A 25,021-nucleotide genomic window follows, 5' to 3' on the forward strand; every position below is an offset into this window, starting at 1 on the left:
CTTGGCACGCGACCGTTACGTCATTCCAACCGACGGTTGCCACTACGTTATGACTGGCGGCATGACATCATAGAAGCTTGGCATTGGACAGCTTAGTATGTTATATATATAAATATTTAGATGGGGGTACTTGTAGAATTTTTGCTAGATTTTCCTAATCAATGAAATCTCAAATTCAATTACTTTTCATCGGAAAAAAAAGAAAAAGAAAATATCAACTTATGATGAGACAGCAAAATGTGAGTGTTGTATATCACCATTGCTAGCTAATGCTCACAAAAACAATTGTCTAGCTGTTTTTTTGAGAGGTCAAAATTAGTTATACTTAGATTGTACTTAAATAAAGATGTTTCTCCATTTTTTAATTATAATTGTCAAATGCATAATGGTACAATAAATTGGAAACAGTAGGATTAAGGAATTGTAAATTATGTAGTGTGAGTAGAACAAATGCTTAGTTAACCGTAGTGATTATAGATCTAATAAACAGTTCCGTTTGATCGAAATAGCCGAATTAAGCGGTATATTTAGTTGTCCGGAATTTGGTGAAAAATTACGTGGTAGCTAAGTTTAATTAGTACATTAACGTGGTGATGTTCTTTTTTTGAAATTGGGATATTAATCGGTCGATTAAATTAATAGTTGAATTAATTTTTAATAAGCCTATTTAATTAGAATAAATTGAACTTAGATTAACTATTCGGTTTAGCGGTAAATTACGGTATCTTGTGAATTTGACCGTGAATGTGATTGTTGTGAATATCTTTGTGATTCTTTTGCTAATGGCATCGTTCGTTGATTTGATGAATTGCCGGAATTGTTCCGTTGTTTACGTGATGATGTCGTAAAATGTGTGAGTGTTATTACTTGAATTAATAATGATAATTGCGATATGGGTGTGTGCCTTGTGATGAATATTTTGTGAAGTAAATGATGATGATGATGTTGTGTGATGTTCGGTTCATCGAGTCACATACATTTGCATATACTCTGTGACGGCCTGAAAACTATGGCAAACATGACGGCCTGAAAACTATGGCAAACATGACGGGCCAAATGGCATTTGGTGACGGGGACTAAAGCTCCGATTGGTACCACATGCATATAGATGAGTCATGTCCCATGTGTCTTATGTGAATTATACATTTTGACGTTTTGTGACTATATTGTGATTGCATTTTTGTGACTTGTTATTGTCGCACGCTCGCGAAATGATGAACAGAGTCGCCACCAATATATTTATCCCAAGGAGGGAAAGGAATATCAGAAAACCTGGAATAAGGAAAGGATAAGGGAAGGTCTTTCGACCAGAGAATCAAGGTACGGAAGTCGGTTACGCAAGGGGAAGGTACTAGCACCCCTCACGCCCATCGTACTCGATGGTATCCACCTATGTTTGTTCTATTCTAAGGGTGTATAAATTTAAAGCTTAATTACTAAGGGAATGCATGCAAATGAAAGAAGAAACACGGGGAAAATAAGGTTTATAAATAGTTGTGCTCGCTTAGGCCCCGCGACCTAATGCCTACGTATCCTTTTCAGGAATCAGAGCGCCGTAGTTCGGCTCTTTAGTTTTTGTTTGTTTTTGTGTTTTTTAGTTGAACAGTTACATTCGCACTCCGCTGCTCGACCTCTGGAGTCTTAAGCTGGGAATGGAGCGGAAATAACGTGTCCGATTAGGAGAAAAGAATGCCCTGAAGGCAAGGGAAAGAATGCCTCGGAGGCAAGAAAGAAGGGAGACGATTGGTTTGTATTTTTTAGGTGTAAGTCCATGATGAACAAAACCCAATACAAGGTTCCGCACCACTTCATTACTTTGATTTAGGTCTGAGCCTTTATTAAGTGTTTTAGATGTTTTTGATTGGTGATTTTTAAGGGGAATTAATCTGCGAGTTGAATCACACAAATTGTAGAGAAACAGATTAGGGAATGAATCCCACTCATTTCTCTACATAATGATTGAGAAACAGATTAGGGAATGAATCCCACTCATTTCTCTACATAGAAATCGAGAAACAGATTAGGGAATGAATCCCACTCATTTCTCTACATAGTGATCGAGAAACAGATTAGGGAATGAATCCCACTCATTTCTCTCCCACTAAGTGATTGAGAAACAGATTAGGGAATGGATCCCACTCATTTCTCTCCCACTTTTAGTGAAGTGTGATTCGCCTCTTCCTTTATTAAATGTCTTAAAGTTGAAAAGAAAAAGGGAAAGAAAACTAGCCTAAAATGAATAACTAGTCTAAGTATTATGAAGGGAACTTCTAAGTCCTAATGTTGTCATGGTTTCTACCTAAAGTTAGGAGTAAATGAACGAAATTACAAGCACAAGCAAAGATCAAAATTACAAGTAAAAATTACAAGTAAACAATGATACAAAATTAGTGCAAAAATGACTAAAAGAATGACTTGAAATATGGTACAAAACATGGAAGCAAATGATGCAAAATATAGTACCAAAAGTGAATTAAAGGACTATTATTTTTATGTTGATTTTTATGAAGGAAATTGAATTACAAATCAAGTGAAAGACTAAAACAAATAGCCTAGACTACTATTCTTTATGCACATTTTAATATGTCAAATATTGTATTAAAAGTCTAACAAATTTTAATAATTTTATTGTCTAAGAACCTAAAAATTACTTAGAAAAATATCAAGTGAAAACTATTGAATCTAAAAGACAAAGGGTAAGTCAGAGGGGTGTAAAATTGAATTAAGGGTGCAAGGAGCAGGCGCTGAGCCCAGCAGAGTTTTTATTTGTTCAGAATTTTTGTACAAAAAGGATGTGTAGCGGGCTCACTGGGGGTATGAACAACAAAACATGAAAAAGCCCAAATGTTATGTTTAAGTTCAGTTTTCTATAGCAAAAAAACGTGACACGGGCCAAAGGGGAGGTGTGTCTATGAATTCGGCCCAAGAGTCTTTTGTTGATCCATTAGATTTCAATTATACCCAAACTTTATCCAAGTTAATATCATATATAATGTTAATTAACCTATCAGATTTCCTGTTAATTCTAATTTATTCTAATTAAATCAATGTAATGACACATTTAAAATCAAACCATATGATAAAATTGAAAAGGGATTTAGGTTATTAAACATGTGACCTTTGGGATTCTCTCTCTCGACTCAGATGCGGCGGCGGTGGTGCAAATGGAGAACTCCTCTCCGGCGAGCAATCTCCGTCGACCTCTTATCCTTCTTCTTTCGGTTCCGATTTCATATTCCCAATCTCTCTACCGGTGATTCTCCTAATACGATCTCAGGTACGTGCACAGCGAACCTTCTTCTCACTTCTTCGTCCCTTTCTTGAGCCTCTGATGCGTGAACCTTAACGCGGTTTGTTGTTGTTATGGTGCGAGGTCGTTGATTGCAGGTTGGAGGTTCTTGATAGACGAAGATTGAAGACGTCGTCGAAGCGTGTTGATGAGATTGATTGAAGTTGTAGCGTGGTGAGGATAACGGAGAGTCTCTTGCAGGCGATTGGAGTGCTTGAGTGATGAAGATGATGAGGAGAATGTGGAGAAGGTGATGATGCAGAGTGATAGTTGAAGAAGGGGATGAAGTTGATGAAGATGAAGATGGTGAAGAGGTGTGTGTGTGTAGGGTGAAGAATGGCTGAGAGAAGTTGAAGAATATGAACAATGGTTGCAGAATCTGAAACTGATAAAGAATGGTGTGTGAGAGAAAGCTGAGTGTGTGAAGGTTGTGAAGATGATGGAGGAGGAGAGATAGGATGAAGATGATGATTGAAAATGGTGGAGTGAAGAGAGTGAAGATGAATGAAGAATCGTGGGAACCCTTGAATGAAGGTGGAGAATGAATATATAGGTTCACAGGTTAGTCTCCATCTCTGATTTTTTCTGTTAGATTTCAGTTAGGGATCTCTTTCTGTTAGTTGGTAGTTGAGTTAGTTTGTAACAGAATTTAGGTAGTTAGTTATTCTGTTAGGGTTGTTATGATGGTTGTAAGTTGGTTGAAGGGAAATTAGTCAGAGGTTAGAATTCTGTTGTAACTGTTAGAAGTACTAGGTAGTTAAAGTTCTGTTAAGTGGTTGTTAGGTTATAACTGAAAGTTAGTTATAGAAATTGTAGAGTTTGTTAGGTTAGTTAGGGAGGTTTTGACAGTTAGTCCTGATAGTTATAAGGGCTGAAGGTTAACAAGAGGGTTAGCTGTAAATTAAAACAGTTGGGATAAGTTAAAGGGTTGGTTTGGGAAGTGGTTTGAAAGTGAGTTTTGGAAAGTGTATGGACACAGGGCTGTTTTGAAATAAATTCCATCTTGATTATGTTTTGCTGCAGGTTTTTATTAGTTCATGAACTGACTGTAGGGGAATGTGGATGTATGGAGCTTTTGCATTTGAAACTGGGGCTGGCAGTTTTGGTTTAGTAGAACAAGGATCATTGCTTGAAACTGATGCGTTCCTTTTGGTTGTGCAGGATGATGAAATTGTTTTAAAGTGTGGCTGGAATATGAACTGAATGTGTAACTGTTTTGTATATTGCAGTTTTTAAGTGTGGTCGTGGTGATGGACTTATCAAGATCGTATGCTGCTGAACCGATATCATGAGGAGCTCTTGGCGGTGAGATGTGAAGCGGAATTAATAAAGAGAAGTTCAGAGATTGGTGACGTGAAAGTCAAAAGTCACTTGGTCAATTTTTGTATATTTTCTTTTGTAACAGGCTTGAATTGTAATGGATAACTTGAGGGTAAATCCTTGATGTAATGTATTGAAACATGTACAATGAGAACTCCTTGTACCAAATTCTTGTATGTGTAATAAAATTATTCTTGAATAGAATTTTGATTTTTGGACATGGTAGAAAGTGTAATATGGTCTTGAATCATGAGGAAGTGTAATGAAGATGTCACGAACTTTATTTGGTGCAATAGTTGATAATGCAATGTCTTTTCCTTTCAATATGCATCTATTTAAATTCTCCAATATCTCTCCATATTGCAATATTGAGAACTCTAAATAACTTTGATTACTTTTTATCTCGGATCCACTTCGAACTTCAATGAATAATTTCCTAATTATTTTGTCTCTTCAAAGAAACTCTTAGCTCAAATCAATTTACCGATTCACCCGAACTTGCCTTAATTACAAAGGATCCACAAATTATGACAGATAATCTTGATACATAAATAATTCCCCTTAAGAAATTTCCTTGGTGATGAAACTTGAAGATATGAGACCTTAATCTCATCTTTAATCGGTTAAACTCAATAAGCTTAAGCAATGGACAATTAAAATCCCGATATTTCAAGATCCTTGATCCCTAACCAGACTTATTAATTAATGATGCATGATGTTAGATGACCTAATATGCGAATGATTATAAAGCAATAAGCCAGTTAGAAGTAAAATTAGATGGGCAAATTTTGGGGTGCAACAGCTGCCCCTATTTAATCGTCTTAAACCTGAAGGAGAGATTGGCGCTAACCTTTCGAGCATTCAAGGTAGAAGAAGATTAAATACCAAGTGAACCTGAAAATTTGCCTGAAGAAAGATGGAATCCACTGGGGTGAAAAAGATATTAACTCTGGGTTAATTATATTAACATGAGATAGACATCGACTCTGGGTCGAGGAGGAAAAGCAAGTCAATTCTGGGTTGAGGAATAAAGGAAAGTTAACTCTGTGTTGAATAAGAGGTAAACATCAACTCTGGGTTGAGAATAGAGAGGGAAATCGGTATTAATGGGACAAGATATGGGTATCAACTCTGGGTCGAGACAAGGTAATTCAACTCTAGGTTGAAAGAGGGTAGATGAACAATTAGAAATAACCGTCAACTCTGGGTTGAGTGGGAAGAGACAAGGGATAACCATCAACTCTGGGTTGAGAGGGAAATAGAAAAGGTGACCGTCAACTTTGGGTTGAGTGGGAAAGGACAAAAGCTAACCGTCAACTCTGGGTTGAGTGGAAAAAGGTAAATGATAACCGTCAACTCTAGGTTGAGTGGGAACGGAAGAAGGTAACCGTCAACTCTGGGTTGAGTGGGAAAGGAAATTAACAAGGAATAACCGTCAACTCTGGGTTGAGTTGAGTAGAAAAATATAACCGTCAACTCTGGGTTGAGTGGGAATTGAACAAAGGACAACCGTCAACTCTGGGTTGAGTGGGAAAAAGGAACTAATCAATTCTGGATTGAATAAAAGGTAACCATCAACTCTGGGTTGAGGAAAAAAGAATTAATTCTGGATTGGACAAAGGACAACCGTCAACTCTGGGTTGAGTGGGAAAAAGGAACTAATCAATTCTGGATTGAATAAAAGGTAACCATCAACTCTGGGTTGAGGAAAAAAGAATCAATTCTGGATTGAACAAAGGACAACCGTCAACTCTGGGTTGAGTGGGAAAAAGAAAACAATAAGACATAACCGTCAACTCTGGGTTGAGTGGGAAAAAGAAATCAATAAGACATAACCGTCAACTCTGAGTTGAGTGGGAAGAGATAATTAACTCGGGGTTAAAAGATGAAAGGAGAGTCAACTCTGGGTTGAACACAAAAACATCAACTCTGGGTTGAAGAAAGATGAACATGATTGACTTTGGGAGATGACACCACAATGGTAACTCTGAGTGATCCAGTAGAATATCAATTTGTACTTGTAGGGACCTCATCTGATGAGTAACTTGGCCTATGCTTCATATGCAATGTTTGATTTGTTTTATGCACTTCTGAAGATGCAATGAAATGAATTCTATATGCAGTGTACTGATTGATTTTTCAGGGTTTCTGCTTCGATGTGGAATAAATCAGGTGGAGTTCTGAACTTTGCTTGATTCAAGATAGGGTGGATGCCCCCGCTTTATTGATGATCGGATCATGTGGGAAAAATGATAATGAGGATGCAATGATATGCGTGATGATTGTATGATTATGAATGGAATGATTGCTTCCAAGGCATAAGGAGTGGATGGAGGATGCCCTTGTGGAAAGGTTGTTGCTTGAAGGATAGAACTTGTGAATGTGAGGTGTTTGTCTTGACTCCTCGACACTTGTCTCGATATCTGACACTTGATTGAGGATGAAGAAATGAGTTGTTTCTATCTTGCCCCAGCTTGTATGATCTTTTGAGATAGAACTTTGATGAAGCTTGAATCATGGAGATTTGAAATGGTCTGTCCCAGTGTTGATCATGGAATGATTGCCCCAGATTGAAAGGAATTCCTCCACACAATGGATTCTTCAGATATTTGCTTTGTGGATGACCAACCTTTGCCTTTGTAAGATTACTCGATGGAATTTCAATGTTGAACTTTCCTTGGTATCAAGTACTTATTTTCAAGTTGGAGACAATTCTGTTTTGAAAAGGATAATGAGAATGCAATGCACATGTTAATCTCAAAGAAAAGTTTTATTTGTCAAAATGTTGTATTGATACTAACACAAGTGACGCAGCAACATTAGGAGTCAGTTTGACATGTTTTTACAATTTGTATGCTTTCGGAACGAACCCTGCTTCAATTAGGACTTTCGAGGGTTGTAACGTGGCCGGGTTCATGGTTTAAGAAACAAAGGATAAAGGCTCAAGTTCTACTTAACCCACCCCTTCTTCGTGATGTTCTCCAGTCCTACGTTCAGCTAGTTTGACACGAGTGTTCGCCTTTCAGGAAGGATTGTGATGGATGAGGATCCTTTATGGCTTTGACGGAGGTGGCAGCCACCCTTTGGTGCTTTTTGTTGATAGTCACAACAACTTGTCCCTTGGAGGATTCTTCTTTTGCTTTGTCTTTTGCTTTCCCTAATTTTTGCCTGGACAAAAGGTTTCTTTTGATTTTGGTTTTCATTGTCCAGCGGGATATGCCCTAATTTTTGCCTAAGTCATTTGCTTTACAGCTTTTCCTTTTTTGACTTAGCGGGCTATTGTCTTCTTTTTTTTTTTTTGATAACTTTCTTTCATTTTTTGTCTCGTTCGGGAACAAGTTGTATGACTTTTGTGATTGACTTGATGAAAAGGTTGTGACTGCCTTCTTCTGAGAGACATCCATTGTGGATTGTGTTCTTCCTTTTTTTGTTGCGAGAGATAGAATTTGATTGATCCTCTGATGGAATACCTGAAAGTTGAGCGCTCGGTCGCACTAACTGAAGACTACCCTGCCCCTGGTTAAGATTGAGGGTTTTGTATTTTTTGAAAAGAAACTACTACTCCTTAGGCTCAAAGGGGTTGACGAAGGTTTCACTCCCTTATAACTCCAGTGTTTAGGAATTGAAACAATGCCTGTACATCGTCAGCAGGATCTTTGTTCCAAAAAGCATACAGTTAGTAGTTCATGTATTTTTGATTTTTCATCATTCTCCTTTTTTAGTTGCTTAAGACAAATGAGTTAAACACCAATGAACATAATGACAAAGATGAAATGATTTGAGAAAAACATGTATATTACATTATTTTTATTTATTCAAACAGAATGAGTTTCTTACAATGAGAAGTACTTGATAACAACAAAAGTAATACAATTGAAAATACTAAAGAAATCTATACAATGGCAAGCTTGGCCTTATTCTAATGCAAATGAAATGTTTTCTGACAAACATAAAGTCTTCATGGTCCACGGGTGGAGGGTGCCCCCTTTAGGGGGCATGGAGTTTTCTGATGCTAGCTTGATCTTATTTGTAATTCCCCATGATTCTTGTCTGTTGTCTTTTGTCAGATATCGGTGTGGAGGAATTGTCTTGTCTGATCTGATGGAGAGGAAGAACGTAGGAGTATTGGTAACCATGGATGCATATGCATGAATGCAAAAATGTTAATGGAGATGCAAATGTATCATAAATCAGGATCAAGGATCGAGGCCTCTTGGATAACAGCTTCTCATGGTCAATAAGATATGGTCGAACCCTCCAGATTCAGAGGTTCGACGTTGCTTTGATAAGTAACTTGTGCATAAGTCAAGGATGGTCGACCCTCCAGATTCAGAGGTTCGACGTTGATTCTGATAGATAACCTTTGTATAAGTCACATAAGGTCAAACCCTCCAGATTCAGAGGTTCGACGTTGATTATGATAGATAGTCTGAACGGGCACAGGGTGGGATGGAGGCTTGTTTGCCTGCAAAACCAAAATTTCCCAACCCCTCTCACAGGTAGGATCTAGTATATGGTAGGTCAAAAAGGTCACCAGCGTTAACAGTTCTCCTGAGACACCATCATCGTTGCAAATACATGCCAACAATGGTATCCCATTTGAACCTCAACTGGTCGTGGGTCTCATGATCGCAATCAACAGAACCTGACATTCTGTTGGCGTCATGACTATCCACTCTATCCTAGGTAGCCTAAGTATCACTCTGGCCTGGGTATTGGGCCTTTTACCTCATAGAATTCCCACCCAACCTGCAAACAGAGAAAATATGTGGCCCCCACGGGGACCCATAATATAGTCCAGAATGCGAGAAAATAAACATGATATGCGAGCAATAAATAGTCATGATATGCAAGGCATAAAGAAATAAAGCAATAAAGCAGTAAAGTAATAAATCAATAAATGAACACCCAAAGAAAAGAAAACAAACACAAGCTAGGATCGACTAAGCTAGGTCCCCAGCAGAGTCGCCAGCTGTCGCACGCTCGCGAAATGATGAACAGAGTCGCCACCAATATATTTATCCCAAGGAGGGAAAGGAATATCAGAAAACCTGGAATAAGGAAAGGATAAGGGAAGGTCTTTCGACCAGAGAATCAAGGTACGGAAGTCGGTTACGCAAGGGGAAGGTACTAGCACCCCTCACGCCCATCGTACTCGATGGTATCCACCTATGTTTGTTCTATTCTAAGGGTGTATAAATTTAAAGCTTAATTACTAAGGGAATGCATGCAAATGAAAGAAGAAACACGGGGAAAATAAGGTTTATAAATAGTTGTGCTCGCTTAGGCCCCGCGACCTAATGCCTACGTATCCTTTTCAGGAATCAGAGCGCCGTAGTTCGGCTCTTTAGTTTTTGTTTGTTTTTGTGTTTTTTAGTTGAACAGTTACATTCGCACTCCGCTGCTCGACCTCTGGAGTCTTAAGCTGGGAATGGAGCGGAAATAACGTGTCCGATTAGGAGAAAAGAATGCCCTGAAGGCAAGGGAAAGAATGCCTCGGAGGCAAGAAAGAAGGGAGACGATTGGTTTGTATTTTTTAGGTGTAAGTCCATGATGAACAAAACCCAATACAAGGTTCCGCACCACTTCATTACTTTGATTTAGGTCTGAGCCTTTATTAAGTGTTTTAGATGTTTTTGATTGGTGATTTTTAAGGGGAATTAATCTGCGAGTTGAATCACACAAATTGTAGAGAAACAGATTAGGGAATGAATCCCACTCATTTCTCTACATAATGATTGAGAAACAGATTAGGGAATGAATCCCACTCATTTCTCTACATAGAAATCGAGAAACAGATTAGGGAACGAATCCCACTCATTTCTCTACATAGTGATCGAGAAACAGATTAGGGAATGAATCCCACTCATTTCTCTCCCACTAAGTGATTGAGAAACAGATTAGGGAATGGATCCCACTCATTTCTCTCCCACTTTTAGTGAAGTGTGATTCGCCTCTTCCTTTATTAAATGTCTTAAAGTTGAAAAGAAAAAGGGAAAGAAAACTAGCCTAAAATGAATAACTAGTCTAAGTATTATGAAGGGAACTTCTAAGTCCTAATGTTGTCATGGTTTCTACCTAAAGTTAGGAGTAAATGAACGAAATTACAAGCACAAGCAAAGATCAAAATTACAAGTAAAAATTACAAGTAAACAATGATACAAAATTAGTGCAAAAATGACTAAAAGAATGACTTGAAATATGGTACAAAACATGGAAGCAAATGATGCAAAATATAGTACCAAAAGTGAATTAAAGGACTATTATTTTTATGTTGATTTTTATGAAGGAAATTGAATTACAAATCAAGTGAAAGACTAAAACAAATAGCCTAGACTACTATTCTTTATGCACATTTTAATATGTCAAATATTGTATTAAAAGTCTAACAAATTTTAATAATTTTATTGTCTAAGAACCTAAAAATTACTTAGAAAAATATCAAGTGAAAACTATTGAATCTAAAAGACAAAGGGTAAGTCAGAGGGGTGTAAAATTGAATTAAGGGTGCAAGGAGCAGGCGCTGAGCCCAGCAGAGTTTTTATTTGTTCAGAATTTTTGTACAAAAAGGATGTGTAGCGGGCTCACTGGGGGTATGAACAACAAAACATGAAAAAGCCCAAATGTTATGTTTAAGTTCAGTTTTCTATAGCAAAAAAACGTGACACGGGCCAAAGGGGAGGTGTGTCTATGAATTCGGCCCAAGAGTCTTTTGTTGATCCATTAGATTTCAATTATACCCAAACTTTATCCAAGTTAATATCATATATAATGTTAATTAACCTATCAGATTTCCTGTTAATTCTAATTTATTCTAATTAAATCAATGTAATGACACATTTAAAATCAAACCATATGATAAAATTGAAAAGGGATTTAGGTTATTAAACATGTGACCTTTGGGATTCTCTCTCTCGACTCAGATGCGGCGGCGGTGGTGCAAATGGAGAACTCCTCTCCGGCGAGCAATCTCCGTCGACCTCTTATCCTTCTTCTTTCGGTTCCGATTTCATATTCCCAATCTCTCTACCGGTGATTCTCCTAATACGATCTCAGGTACGTGCACAGCGAACCTTCTTCTCACTTCTTCGTCCCTTTCTTGAGCCTCTGATGCGTGAACCTTAACGCGGTTTGTTGTTGTTATGGTGCGAGGTCGTTGATTGCAGGTTGGAGGTTCTTGATAGACGAAGATTGAAGACGTCGTCGAAGCGTGTTGATGAGATTGATTGAAGTTGTAGCGTGGTGAGGATAACGGAGAGTCTCTTGCAGGCGATTGGAGTGCTTGAGTGATGAAGATGATGAGGAGAATGTGGAGAAGGTGATGATGCAGAGTGATAGTTGAAGAAGGGGATGAAGTTGATGAAGATGAAGATGGTGAAGAGGTGTGTGTGTGTGTAGGGTGAAGAATGGCTGAGAGAAGTTGAAGAATATGAACAATGGTTGCAGAATCTGAAACTGATAAAGAATGGTGTGTGAGAGAAAGCTGAGTGTGTGAAGGTTGTGAAGATGATGGAGGAGGAGAGATAGGATGAAGATGATGATTGAAAATGGTGGAGTGAAGAGAGTGAAGATGAATGAAGAATCGTGGGAACCCTTGAATGAAGGTGGAGAATGAATATATAGGTTCACAGGTTAGTCTCCATCTCTGATTTTTTCTGTTAGATTTCAGTTAGGGATCTCTTTCTGTTAGTTGGTAGTTGAGTTAGTTTGTAACAGAATTTAGGTAGTTAGTTATTCTGTTAGGGTTGTTATGATGGTTGTAAGTTGGTTGAAGGGAAATTAGTCAGAGGTTAGAATTCTGTTGTAACTGTTAGAAGTACTAGGTAGTTAAAGTTCTGTTAAGTGGTTGTTAGGTTATAACTGAAAGTTAGTTATAGAAATTGTAGAGTTTGTTAGGTTAGTTAGGGAGGTTTTGACAGTTAGTCCTGATAGTTATAAGGGCTGAAGGTTAACAAGAGGGTTAGCTGTAAATTAAAACAGTTGGGATAAGTTAAAGGGTTGGTTTGGGAAGTGGTTTGAAAGTGAGTTTTGGAAAGTGTATGGACACAGGGCTGTTTTGAAATAAATTCCATCTTGATTATGTTTTGCTGCAGGTTTTTATTAGTTCATGAACTGACTGTAGGGGAATGTGGATGTATGGAGCTTTTGCATTTGAAACTGGGGCTGGCAGTTTTGGTTTAGTAGAACAAGGATCATTGCTTGAAACTGATGCGTTCCTTTTGGTTGTGCAGGATGATGAAATTGTTTTAAAGTGTGGCTGGAATATGAACTGAATGTGTAACTGTTTTGTATATTGCAGTTTTTAAGTGTGGTCGTGGTGATGGACTTATCAAGATCGTATGCTGCTGAACCGATATCATGAGGAGCTCTTGGCGGTGAGATGTGAAGCGGAATTAATAAAGAGAAGTTCAGAGATTGGTGACGTGAAAGTCAAAAGTCACTTGGTCAATTTTTGTATATTTTCTTTTGTAACAGGCTTGAATTGTAATGGATAACTTGAGGGTAAATCCTTGATGTAATGTATTGAAACATGTACAATGAGAACTCCTTGTACCAAATTCTTGTATGTGTAATAAAATTATTCTTGAATAGAATTTTGATTTTTGGACATGGTAGAAAGTGTAATATGGTCTTGAATCATGAGGAAGTGTAATGAAGATGTCACGAACTTTATTTGGTGCAATAGTTGATAATGCAATGTCTTTTCCTTTCAATATGCATCTATTTAAATTCTCCAATATCTCTCCATATTGCAATATTGAGAACTCTAAATAACTTTGATTACTTTTTATCTCGGATCCACTTCGAACTTCAATGAATAATTTCCTAATTATTTTGTCTCTTCAAAGAAACTCTTAGCTCAAATCAATTTACCGATTCACCCGAACTTGCCTTAATTACAAAGGATCCACAAATTATGACAGATAATCTTGATACATAAATAATTCCCCTTAAGAAATTTCCTTGGTGATGAAACTTGAAGATATGAGACCTTAATCTCATCTTTAATCGGTTAAACTCAATAAGCTTAAGCAATGGACAATTAAAATCCCGATATTTCAAGATCCTTGATCCCTAACCAGACTTATTAATTAATGATGCATGATGTCAGATGACCTAATATGCGAATGATTATAAAGCAATAAGCCAGTTAGAAGTAAAATTAGATGGGCAAATTTTGGGGTGCAACAGTTATATGACGGAAGTATTTGAATTATGAATTAATGACTTGGTGAATAATATGAGGATATCAATACTTGTTAATGCGATTAACCGAATATGTCTAATTTCTGATATATAGTGTATCATACGCTCAATTATATGAATTGATATCTCACCCTTTCTTTGTTTCGCCGTTGCCTTTATATTGGTAACGTGCGGGTGATTCGCATTGAGAAGAGGTTAACCGAAATGGTCTTGAGTCGTTGTCGCTCTGATACGTAGCACTCGGGGGGACGAACGCGTTAATTTACTTGCTATTGATTTATTATGTTTTGGCAAATACTTGAGTTGTTTATTTGAGATTGCCACTTTAATTGTGTTAATCGTTGAATTAAGATGCTATGAATCCTTGAACTAATTGTTGAGTTTCCGTTGCACTTCTGTGGAAGTTGATTCATGTAAAGTCTATTATTTTGATGTTGTCGGTTCTTCCGTATTTGGTGAATGCTATGTATCCGCTTATGCGACGAGGTGATTTGTCATTGAGAATGAATATGTGATACCTCAATTACTTATTTTTGTGAATTTTTATACTCTGATTTTATTTAAATTCTGCGGGTAGAATTGGGGTGTTACAAATAACATGATGAATTGATGATATTATGATGATGTGTGTAATATGAAGCATGTGATGATGTATGATGAATATGATGAATGATGATGTGTTTTGACTAGTCGTGTTGTGTGTTGTTGTGCATATTGAATTCATAGCATTTGTAGGAATATTGTCCAGTGATGGAAGGGAAGATGCCCAGTGATGTTAGGACTGATGTCCAGTGTTATCCTTAATCCCATTGTGTGGATTAGGTTTGTTTTGTGTTGTTCTCTAGTTTCAAGCGGAAATCAATCCTATGTTGGGGATCTTTGGAGGAAGATGATTATGTCATCTGTAACACCCTTCTAAATACCCCGAAAAACATAGTGCATAATCAGAGTTAAACATGAATTCAAGGGTGTCACAATTTAAAACAATTATACATTCCATGTGTAACCATGCTCTACTGAGAAAACAACATATAATTAATTCAAACTCATGTTTTATCACAACGGAAAAATCAATAATATTTGGATACTCCATGAAACATCATTCATAAGGATCTAAGCCTTTTATTCCAACAAAAGAGAATTATCCAAACCAAATAATAAGAAATAAAAGAGTATGATAACTCTAAAAACATGCGTTCCCAGTGTTACAAGTATTTAGAGCATGACACCAACACCTAATTATTAGCCTAAAAGCGATAACTCCCTAAAAGCCATCCTCACAAAACACCTAAGCCACTTAGCTTCAATCTAAAAAATAAGAGTAAGGATGAGACTACATCATAAATTAAATAGCATTATAAATCGTCAGATATAAAATTCATAAGCAGTTATCCACCCTACTTAGCATATTCAGATTAATCAATTCATACCAATCACAAGCACAAGTCAAGAGTATGCGCCAATAACACAACACAATCATAACACCGGATTTCATCCTGACATGTCACAATTTATACAAAGACTATGCAAACTCTTATGCATGTGGTACCAACGACAAGTGAACCATGTTACCAACACTGATCCCTCAATTGGATACAGTCTCATAGATTAGTCCGCGTCACCAGAACAGAATCCAGTCTCACCTCCCATATCTCGGGCTTGGCTATTGACAATACACACCCGATTCCACACAATAGGTACCAGTGTCACCAAGATGCATATGCATGCAAACCACCAAGCATGCAACATCATTCATCAAAACACATGATAACAACATTTACCATGAATAACATCCATTTGCATAACAAGCAGAAGCAATCACATTATAACAACACACATCATTGCATATATTCAATTATGCAAACAACAAACCATTGCACATCATCAGTTATGCAAAACAAGAATAAACCACATTTGGAAAAATCGATACTTTTCAAAATAAAATCAAGTTATCGTTGTTTTCTTTACTTTATATGGTATAGTATTTAATTTAAGAAACAACGTCCAAAACGGCGTCTAAAACGGACTTACGATTTGAAAATTAGAAGTTTTTAAAGTTAAGTAAAATTTAAGAAAAATCTGTGGAACCCGGTTCCTCCCTATGTGGGAACCGGTTCCTGAAATACTTTAGAAACACCTCTCTAGTTTTTTGTACTGGAACTCGGGTTGTCACCAGACAGAACCCGGTTCCTGCATGAACAGCAGCAGAAAATCCCAATTTTATGACTTTTCTTCATTCCTACTTTCACTATCAACACCAAATACGAACCCACATATTATAGTGACCAATTTTCATCAGCTTTCATGATTCTAACACAACAATAATGCAATATAACTATCATCCATCAATTATGACAAACCAATTGCATCATATTCATCAAATTGGGCATGTCAGTGTCAGAATTTCATAAACCCTAACATCATAAATAGAGGTTCAACTCTTAATCTATTCTACCATCATCAAAATTATAATACTAGTTAATAAAGAATAGTCACCCCTTACCTTGATGGAGATTCTTGAATTGATCCTTGAACTTTGGGGTTTTTCCTCCTTCCTTTGCTCTTCTCACTTTTACGATCAAAATCTTTTCTCCCAACTCTTCTCTTGTTCCTTTCTTTTCTATTTTCCCAATAATAAAATAATAATAGAATTAGGACTAAGTGTATAGCTTTTTACTCCATACACCCCCTAATTACCCCTCACACCCCAAAAGTTCAATATTCTCTTATTTCCTTGTTTTATGAAAACATAACATAATCTAGTAATGGGCTCAACAACTTAACACCCCCTCATTACTAAATACTACAATTGGCCCAAAGACCAATATTCCATAATTCCTCCAATTAGTTCAACGAAAATATTAAATAATTCTAAATAATAATTTAATTTCCGATTAAATTAAAATTAGAAAATATGGGGTGTTACATCATCCGTGATGATGAATTGGTACCACGTGCATGAGTCTTTTGATGTTGCATCTCATTAATTGTGGAATTGTATAATACTTGAATTAAGTGATGTACTTGATGTTATTATTAAGTTGGAGTGTTTGATGTGAAGAATTGGAGATTTTTTATTTGCTATAGATGTAATAGATGATACCGTGTTGTTGTTGTCCCTATGCCATGACTACCATATATATTACTTATGCTTTCTATAATGATTATGATCTACTCACCCTTTCTGTTTGAATTTACCTCCAAATGGATAATGCGTAAGTGATTAGGACTAGCTTATTAAGGAGTAAGGATAGCTCCAGAGTCGTTTAGTTTTCCGTTGAATAATGGGTCTTGCTCTGATATGTAACATCGGGTTGGGATCGTATAATTTTAATATTTTAATTGTTTGAGAACATGATTCTATGAGTTACCGTTAATGGTTTGAAGTTTATTTTGAGACTTAAATTACGAATGATGAAACATGACGGATAATTGTTACTTTATTTTAATGTTGAGATTTCGCTGCATGATACTTGAATTTATGTTGATGTTTCAAAAGAGAGCTTAATTGTTATTATGTAGAGAACCCATGTTACGGAGCAGGATGATATACATGTATGATGTTTCATGACGATTTGACACTCTTGTTGATGCTTTTATTTTAATAAATTGATTTAAAATTTCTCGCGAAATATATATTGTGTAGAAGGGTATTACATTAATGGTATCAGAGCAGGTTGGTTCGTCCGGCCAGATTGTCTAATGTTGTTTGTTTCTTGGTATGCGACATGTGTGTGGAACACTGTCGGTGCTTGAGTGTTTTTCTAACTATTCGTCTGCCGGGGTTGATCTGAAACAAGTGGGGGAGAAGCTTATGCTTCTCTAAGATGTTTCTGTTGTGAAGTGTTGGTTTGGTGCGCCTCTATTGTAAAGGTACAAGTGTTATTGAAGCTGTGTTATTTATTAAACTCGAAGAGAGAGTGGAATCGAGATTCTTATCTACAAGTCAAGTTGGGATTTCTTTGAGGGAGAACGACCATGTATTGTTGATTTTTACTTCTCGAAGGATGGAGAGGAATCTGACGGCTAGTGATATGCTAGTGATGTGTATTCCTTGATGTTTTTCCTAAAGATATTTGCAGCTTGTCTCCAGAGTGTAGATTTGATTTTGATGACAGTGGAAGATTGATGTCTTTATCTGCTGAGCAGGTAGAGGAATTTGTGAAGGATGAAGTGATGGTGTTCATAGTGTTGCTATGTTGGATACTAATAATAAAGGAGTAGTAGTAAGTTACACCTTGTGTGTGAATTTCCAAGATTTATTTCCAGATGACATCGGTGATGTACCTCTAGAGCGTGAAGTAGAGTTGTCATTGAGTTTGTACCAGGTATGAGTCCTATGCCAATGGCTCCTTACAAACCATCGGTGTCACAATTGGTTGAGTTAAAAAAACAACTGATAGAATTTCTTGAGAAGAAGTTTGTTCGACTGAGTGTTTACCCGTGGGGTGCTCCTGTGTTGTTAGTTAAGAAGAAAGATGGATGTATAAGATTATGTGTGGACCCTAGGAAGTTGAACAAGGTGACTATTGAGATTAAGTATCCCCTTCAAAGGATTGACGATTTGATGGACCAACTGGTAGACGAGTATGTCTTTAGTATAATCAGAATGAGGTCAGGTTACTTTCAGATTTGTAGAATTGGTTTTGGGGATTTTGGGTTATAATGAATTATGGATGATGTGAAGGATATTGATGAATTAGAGGTGTGAATTTGCAATAGAATGAGACCCGTAATGTTTAATACATTGAGTTGTGATTATATGATGAAATGTTGAGTTTAGACGATAATTTAGGACTTGTAATATGGAGAAATCGTAATATTTAGACTGGGTTTTGTGCAAAAAAATGGCAACAAAATTTATCTATCCGCACTAATTCGTCGGGCTAATCGATTGGGTCGCAGGGCAAATGGACTCGTCTAGGAAGCGCCAGGCAAGAGAGGGGCGAGAGGAGGCAGAGGCTACTGACATGATTCGCCCATGAGTTGGTCGGGCGAGCCTCGGGCGAGCGTGTGTCCGTCGGGAAAAAGAGGAGCTCGACGGGCGAAGAACTTGAGGAAATTGAGAGTTTGGTTACTGACTTGGTTCGCCGGGCGAATGAGGAAGCTCACCGGGCGAATGCTCCCTGAACTGGAAAAATGTGTAAAATTTATAACTTGAGTTTTATGAACTCGTTTGCTGCACCATTCGAAGCAAAGGAGATATTTTTCGGGTGATATTATTTGTAAGTCCATCCAAAGTAAGTGCGTTTCTACGTTGGAAGGCTCCGAAGTTGGTTACGAAGACTAGAAACTTTTGGAATTAACTGGTTATTATTGTAGTTTGTTTGAGACGATGTCAAGTACGATATGTTGTTAATGAATGAGTTGATGGAATGAGATTTTTGGTATTAGGAAGGATGTGAAAGGAGCGCATGGAGATGCAACTTATGCCGGTTACTAATGATTAGAGTGATGATAGAATTGAGGATAAGAGAGGTAATGGTAAAGGAAAGAATATATTCAAAAAAGATTAGAGTCATGTTTGTAATGGCAAAGTATTGACACGTGTTTGGGAGAACTTGGAGAGTTTCTATCATCAACCGGATGAGGGGATGGTATTATTTAGATTACGATTGGAATGAGATACGAATGTGGAAATATATGGACCTCATCGTGGTTAGATTTAAAGGAAAACTAAAGAGTTATGAATGTTGTTAAAGTCCTCTACATGGAAGAAGACTTCAATTGGAACGAAATGAATTGTAATGTATTTGGTATATTATCATTTCTTGAGTTAGAGGACACTTGAAATTTGCGTGATGCTGAGTAAGTGTGAAGTAGACCATGTAATGTGTTTGTGCGATGGTGTTTCATCGACAAGATCGAATAGAAGGAAATTGAGGAAGCATTTGTAAGCCTCAATGGAGATTATTGGACCATGGTGCTTTAGGTGACTTTGAGTACAAGTTCGAAAGGAAGGCTATTATAGCTTAGTAATGATGGTTTATACCTCACTGTGATTGTCGGCTACCTATTGACAAATTAAGTAACTAATCACCCATAATCTCTTGTTGATAGTAGACGGGACCGTGTTGGATGGGATTGACTTGACTTGCCAACTTGATGGTGTGTAAAGTATTTGACGTTCTATCGAGAGGATAGTCGTTCACTATTTTCTGTGAACCTAATACGAAATTGGCTAGGAAAGAGTTGTGACTTATTAAACAGTTTGGAGACTTGAGTTTGTATACGAGCTAACGCTGCAGTGTGGAAGGTTGTGTTAGAACAAAGTTTGGTTCTACATATTTGAAATAGTTTTGATGATAACAAACACATATTTTTAATAAGAACATATATGCTCCCTAATCGGTTATTTATGTTTCCGAAGTTCTGAAGCAGAAAACAATGAATTTTCATAAGCAGAAGGTTGCATTGAGGGAAGCTTATAAGAAGAAGATAGTCTGAACATTAGTCTCTCAGTATCAGAAAGCTTCATCAAAAGAAGGGGTTTACAAGAATAAGAAGATCTAATCTATGAAGGAATTTTATGGAAACACGAAGTTCTGATGACTTTGAAGGAAGTCCACAAGAACAATAAGTATTTGCCATTTGATATCCGTTCTAAGAAGATCATGTTCTGAAAGCCATCACAACAAGCTCTCCAAGATCAAAGAAGTAAGGTTGTCAATTGCTGAGGTTTTGACTATGACTTCTCAAAAGCAGAAGTTCAGATAAAGCTCTGATATAGAAACGCTTCTTGCACCAATGCTGACATAATACTCTGATACTCATTTCCGTTACGAAGTATTAAATTCAAGATCTTCTATTAACGGATGGATCATCAATTCTATGGACAAAATCTCTATCTTTGGAAAGGTCTTAAATCATATTATTTCAACATTCCAAAAGTGAAAAGTGTGTCTCTCAAACGGCTCAAAAGCTTCATTAAATATTGAGGACACTACTGAAGCTAAAGACAAGAATTTCTCACGCACAAACCATTACGAAAAGATCTCAATTTACTATTCATTCTTTTAGTGTTTTTTGTGCATTGTTCTAAAACATTATGTATATGTCACAGTTGTGAGACAGCTTATGAGAAGCACTTTTGTAAACACATAAGATTAAGTTTTGTTGTTATTGTTCCTTGAGAAACCGGGTTGTGGTTTATCTCAAGAAAACTTTGACGGTTGTCATTGTGAATGATGTTGTAATCAAGTTTGATTTAGTGGATTAAGTCCTCGTAAGAGAGAGGAAAAATCACCTTGGCGGGTGGACTGGAGTAATTTGAGTTCAAACGAACCAGGATAATCAAAGGTGTCATTATTTTATCAAAAACCCAATCCAACCCCCCTTATTGTGTTTTTCGTACCTTCGGGTTGAGGATATCATAAGGGAACAATGATGTTCTGGTGGACATTAAAGAGAATCAGAAGCTAAACGTGAAACTTGTAAATCTGGTAGTTGATGGAAATCAAAGTGAGGACAGTTACTTAAGGCAGATGATCAGAGTAACGCAGCCGAAGCGTGATGCGGTGCCATTTGGTAAGCGTGTATGACTTGTTAGGAGTCGAGGGTTAAACATTATAAGTCGGCGGGAGTGACATAAACCATTGGATATTCTAGAATGGAAGTGATAGGTGAAAGGTTTATATATTATTTGTGTTACTGCCATGTCAAGATATGTATTAAAAGCAAGGTTAGCAAGCTTTCCATTAGAATAATCGTCAGTCTCTTAACAAAACCTTAACTATGCTCTCTTCCACATCCATCGAACATAAAGGTAATTAAGTCCTCAATATCATCTTCAAAATTAAAGGCAATCAAATTCATCTTCATAATCTTTCTTCCATGTTAGTGATACATTTTCTTCCTTTTATCTCAAAACAAAATCCTAACATATATATCTTCCAATGAAGTGAACTCGTCCTGAATACTTTATTTAAACTAAAAGATAATCTTCTCCATTAATCTTATTATATTTTTCATATATTTTCCATGAATGACGATGGTTCTTATTTAAAAAGTTTTTTATACCTTTTTGGATTATGTTTAGGGATGGCAGGTAGACCCAAACCCGAACCCGAACCCGAGTCAACGAGTGAAAAACTGAGTCGAATGAATTCAGGTGCCACCCGATATTTCGGGTGCGGGTTTGGATAGTGTGAAACCCGCACCCGAAACCACACCCGCTTGTACACATGAATTTTAATTTTTATAAGACGCTATGTTAATTTTGGTGAGACACTATGTTAATTCTGCAAGATTGTTTTAGATTCTGTAAAATTGTACAAATTGTATCACTTAAACTTATATAGATTCTATAATACATTTTTATTGTTGAATCTTGTTGTTATTGAATGTGTTAAGTGTTGCGGGTTTTGGTTCAGGTGAAAAAACCCAAACCCAACGGGTGTGGGCGTGGGTGTTATTTTGCCACCTGAATAGCCTTTGGGTTCGGGTGGTGATTTCGGATGGGGTTTGGATAGTGTGAAACCCGTATTTGATCCTACTCGTTGCCATCCTTAATTATGTTTCCGTTTATGTTAAGATGATGTTAATGCTAACTTATGTTTTCAACACAGGTTAACATTCTGAAGGCTGTTTCTATTTTGAAAGTTGATAACATTTATGTTGCTATGGAGAAGAAATATAATAGGTATGAAGCTATTTTGGAAACTTCATCCGCCTTATATTTCGTCTTCATAGCAACACAAATGGTTTATTCAGATATACTTCAGATAATTCCACGGATCTTTTCAATAAAAGGTATGTTGTTGACGTTGTTGGTGTATGTTGATGCTGTTGTTGTTATTGATATATGTTGTTGTTTGTTGATGTTGTTGTTGTATGTTGTTTTTATTGTTGATTTTACTATATGTAGATTGTTTGTTTCATTAACACTTCGTTGAACATGCATTCATTTAAAGTGATTTAGAAAATAGTAATTTGAAAATTAAGTTATATTAAACGAAACTTAGATCATTCAATGTTTTTCGAATTGCATGCATCTCATAATTTATATATCATACTTTAACATGTAGAACTTGGTTTATTGCCTCAAATTCTTCAAAGCAACAGTTCATTCTCTATTACTTTATTTTTCAAAACATCAAATTTTTTGAAATATTCCAAATCATCTTCGTCGTTGTCATCATAATAATCATCATCATCATCGATTAAAATAATGATGATGATGATGATTCTGAAATAGTTAACATATTGATGCTTTGTAAAATAAACTAGGAATGAATCGTTGCTTTGAAGAAATTGGGTCATTGAACTTGCTTCAAAAAAATTCCATGGCTGCTAAAGAAATTATTGGTAATTATGCGGCTGTCTCTCTAACAAACCTTTTAAGTTTGGGGGTTCTCACTTCAAACGTTGGCAAGCTAAGATGAAGTTTTTCCTGACCTTAAAGAAGGTTGCCCACGTTTTGACTGAGGACATTCCTGTTGTTCCTTCTGGATCAACCGAATAAACTAATGGTAACAAAACTATGAATACATACGGAACTGTTAACTCGTTTGAATTAGACTCTGCTCCAAAAGCTAAAGCCGCAGCAGATAATTTACATCTCATAAAATAAATCACCCTATGGCAAGAGAATGACTACCTATGAAAAAATCACATTCTGAACAGTCTTGTTGATGATCTGTATGATTATTATAGTAACTACAATACTGCTAAACATGTATGGGAAGCTTTGCAGAAGAAATATGATATTGAAGAAGCAGGTGCAAAGAAATATGTTGTCAACTGCTACTTGAACTATAAGATGGTGGTTGAAAGTTCTGTGGAAGCTCATAGACACTAGATTTAGAAATTGCTCGTGAAATCGTTACATAAAGTATAACTATCAATGAACAATTTCAAATTGTTTTTATCATTGAAAAATGCCCCCTGGTTGGAAAGATTTCAAAAATGTGTTTCGTCATAAAATAAAAGAGTTTTTAATAGAGAGTCTGATTACACGCTTCTGAATTGAAGAGGAAGCTCGGAGACAAGATCAGAAAGATGAAGTCTTAGTTGTTTCTAACAACAAAAAGAAATCTGATGTGGTTCTGAAGCCTACAGGGAAACCATTAAAGAATCACAACCGCAATGTTGTGAACAGAATTAAGAATGGAAATCCCTCTAGGGCCTCATCTGCTCTGATTGTTAGGCCACAACCACCACGTCAATGAAATTATGCTCTGGTTTTCACTTGCTACAATTGTGGTAAAACGAGTCATATAGCTAAGAGATGTAAGAGCAGGCTAACCCTGCTGCTGGCTCAAATACACAAGTTAACCTTATTGATGAACAATTCATTCCTATGGTCACTAAAGTCAACATGGTTGGTGGAATTGATGGTTGTTGGATAGACACTGGCACATCTCACCATGTTTGTTATGATCATGCTATGTTCAAGACATATATGAATGCTAAAGATAAGAAAGTGTTGTTGGAAGATGCTCACACTACTAATTTTACGCGAATTGGAGACGTGGAGCTGAATTTTACCTCTGGAAAGACTTTGATTCTGAAGGACGTCATGCACGTTCCTGAAATCATGAAGAGTCTTGTTTCTGGTTATCTTTTAAATAAGATAGGGTTTAGTCAAACTATAGGGACAGGTTTGTACACCATCACTAAAAATGGTATTTACTGATGACATGTTTAAGTTGAATGTTGATTTGAATAAAATTTCTCCTTTTGTTTACTCTTTGTGTGATTTTAATATTTGGCATGCTAGACTTTGTCACGTTAATAAGCGAGTTATTTCTAATGCAAAAAACTTATGCCTAATCCCTAAATTAAATGTAAATGATTCAAATAAATCTGAATAATTTAGTCAAGCTAAAATAACTAAGACTTCGCATAAATCCATTACTAAAGAATCTGATCCCCTAGATCTTATACACTTTGATATATGTGAATTAGATTGAACTTAAACTAGAAATAGTAAATGTTATTTTATCACTTTTATTGACGATTGTTTTTATTATACTTATGTATACTTAATGAAGAATAAAGGTGAAGCACTTGACATGTTTAAGATGTATGTAATTGAAATTGAGAATCAACTGAGTAAGAAGATTAAGAGACTTTGCAGTGATAGGGGAACTGAATACGATCCTGGGTTATTTAATGAATTTTATAAAAAAAACATGGAATTGTACATGAAACGACTGCTCCATATTCTCCTTAAATGAATGGTAAAACAAAAAGAAAGAATGG

The 25,021-nt window shown here is 36.5% G+C and overlaps 1 protein-coding gene across 1 annotated transcript; it reads left to right on the plus strand.

Moving 5' to 3' along the window:
• Positions 1-18,161: 18,161 nt before the first annotated feature.
• LOC131636427 (uncharacterized) lies at positions 18,162-23,615 on the plus strand. The gene is made up of 4 exons (XM_058907038.1): positions 18,162-18,395; positions 22,384-22,457; positions 22,529-22,567; positions 23,471-23,615. Exons 1-4 carry the CDS (start codon positions 18,162-18,164, stop codon positions 23,613-23,615), a joined length of 492 nt encoding a protein of 163 aa, XP_058763021.1.
• Positions 23,616-25,021: the final 1,406 nt, after the last annotated feature.

Source organism: Vicia villosa, unplaced genomic scaffold (genome assembly GCF_029867415.1).
Source record: "Vicia villosa cultivar HV-30 ecotype Madison, WI unplaced genomic scaffold, Vvil1.0 ctg.001730F_1_1, whole genome shotgun sequence".
NCBI lineage: Eukaryota > Viridiplantae > Streptophyta > Magnoliopsida > Fabales > Fabaceae > Vicia > Vicia villosa.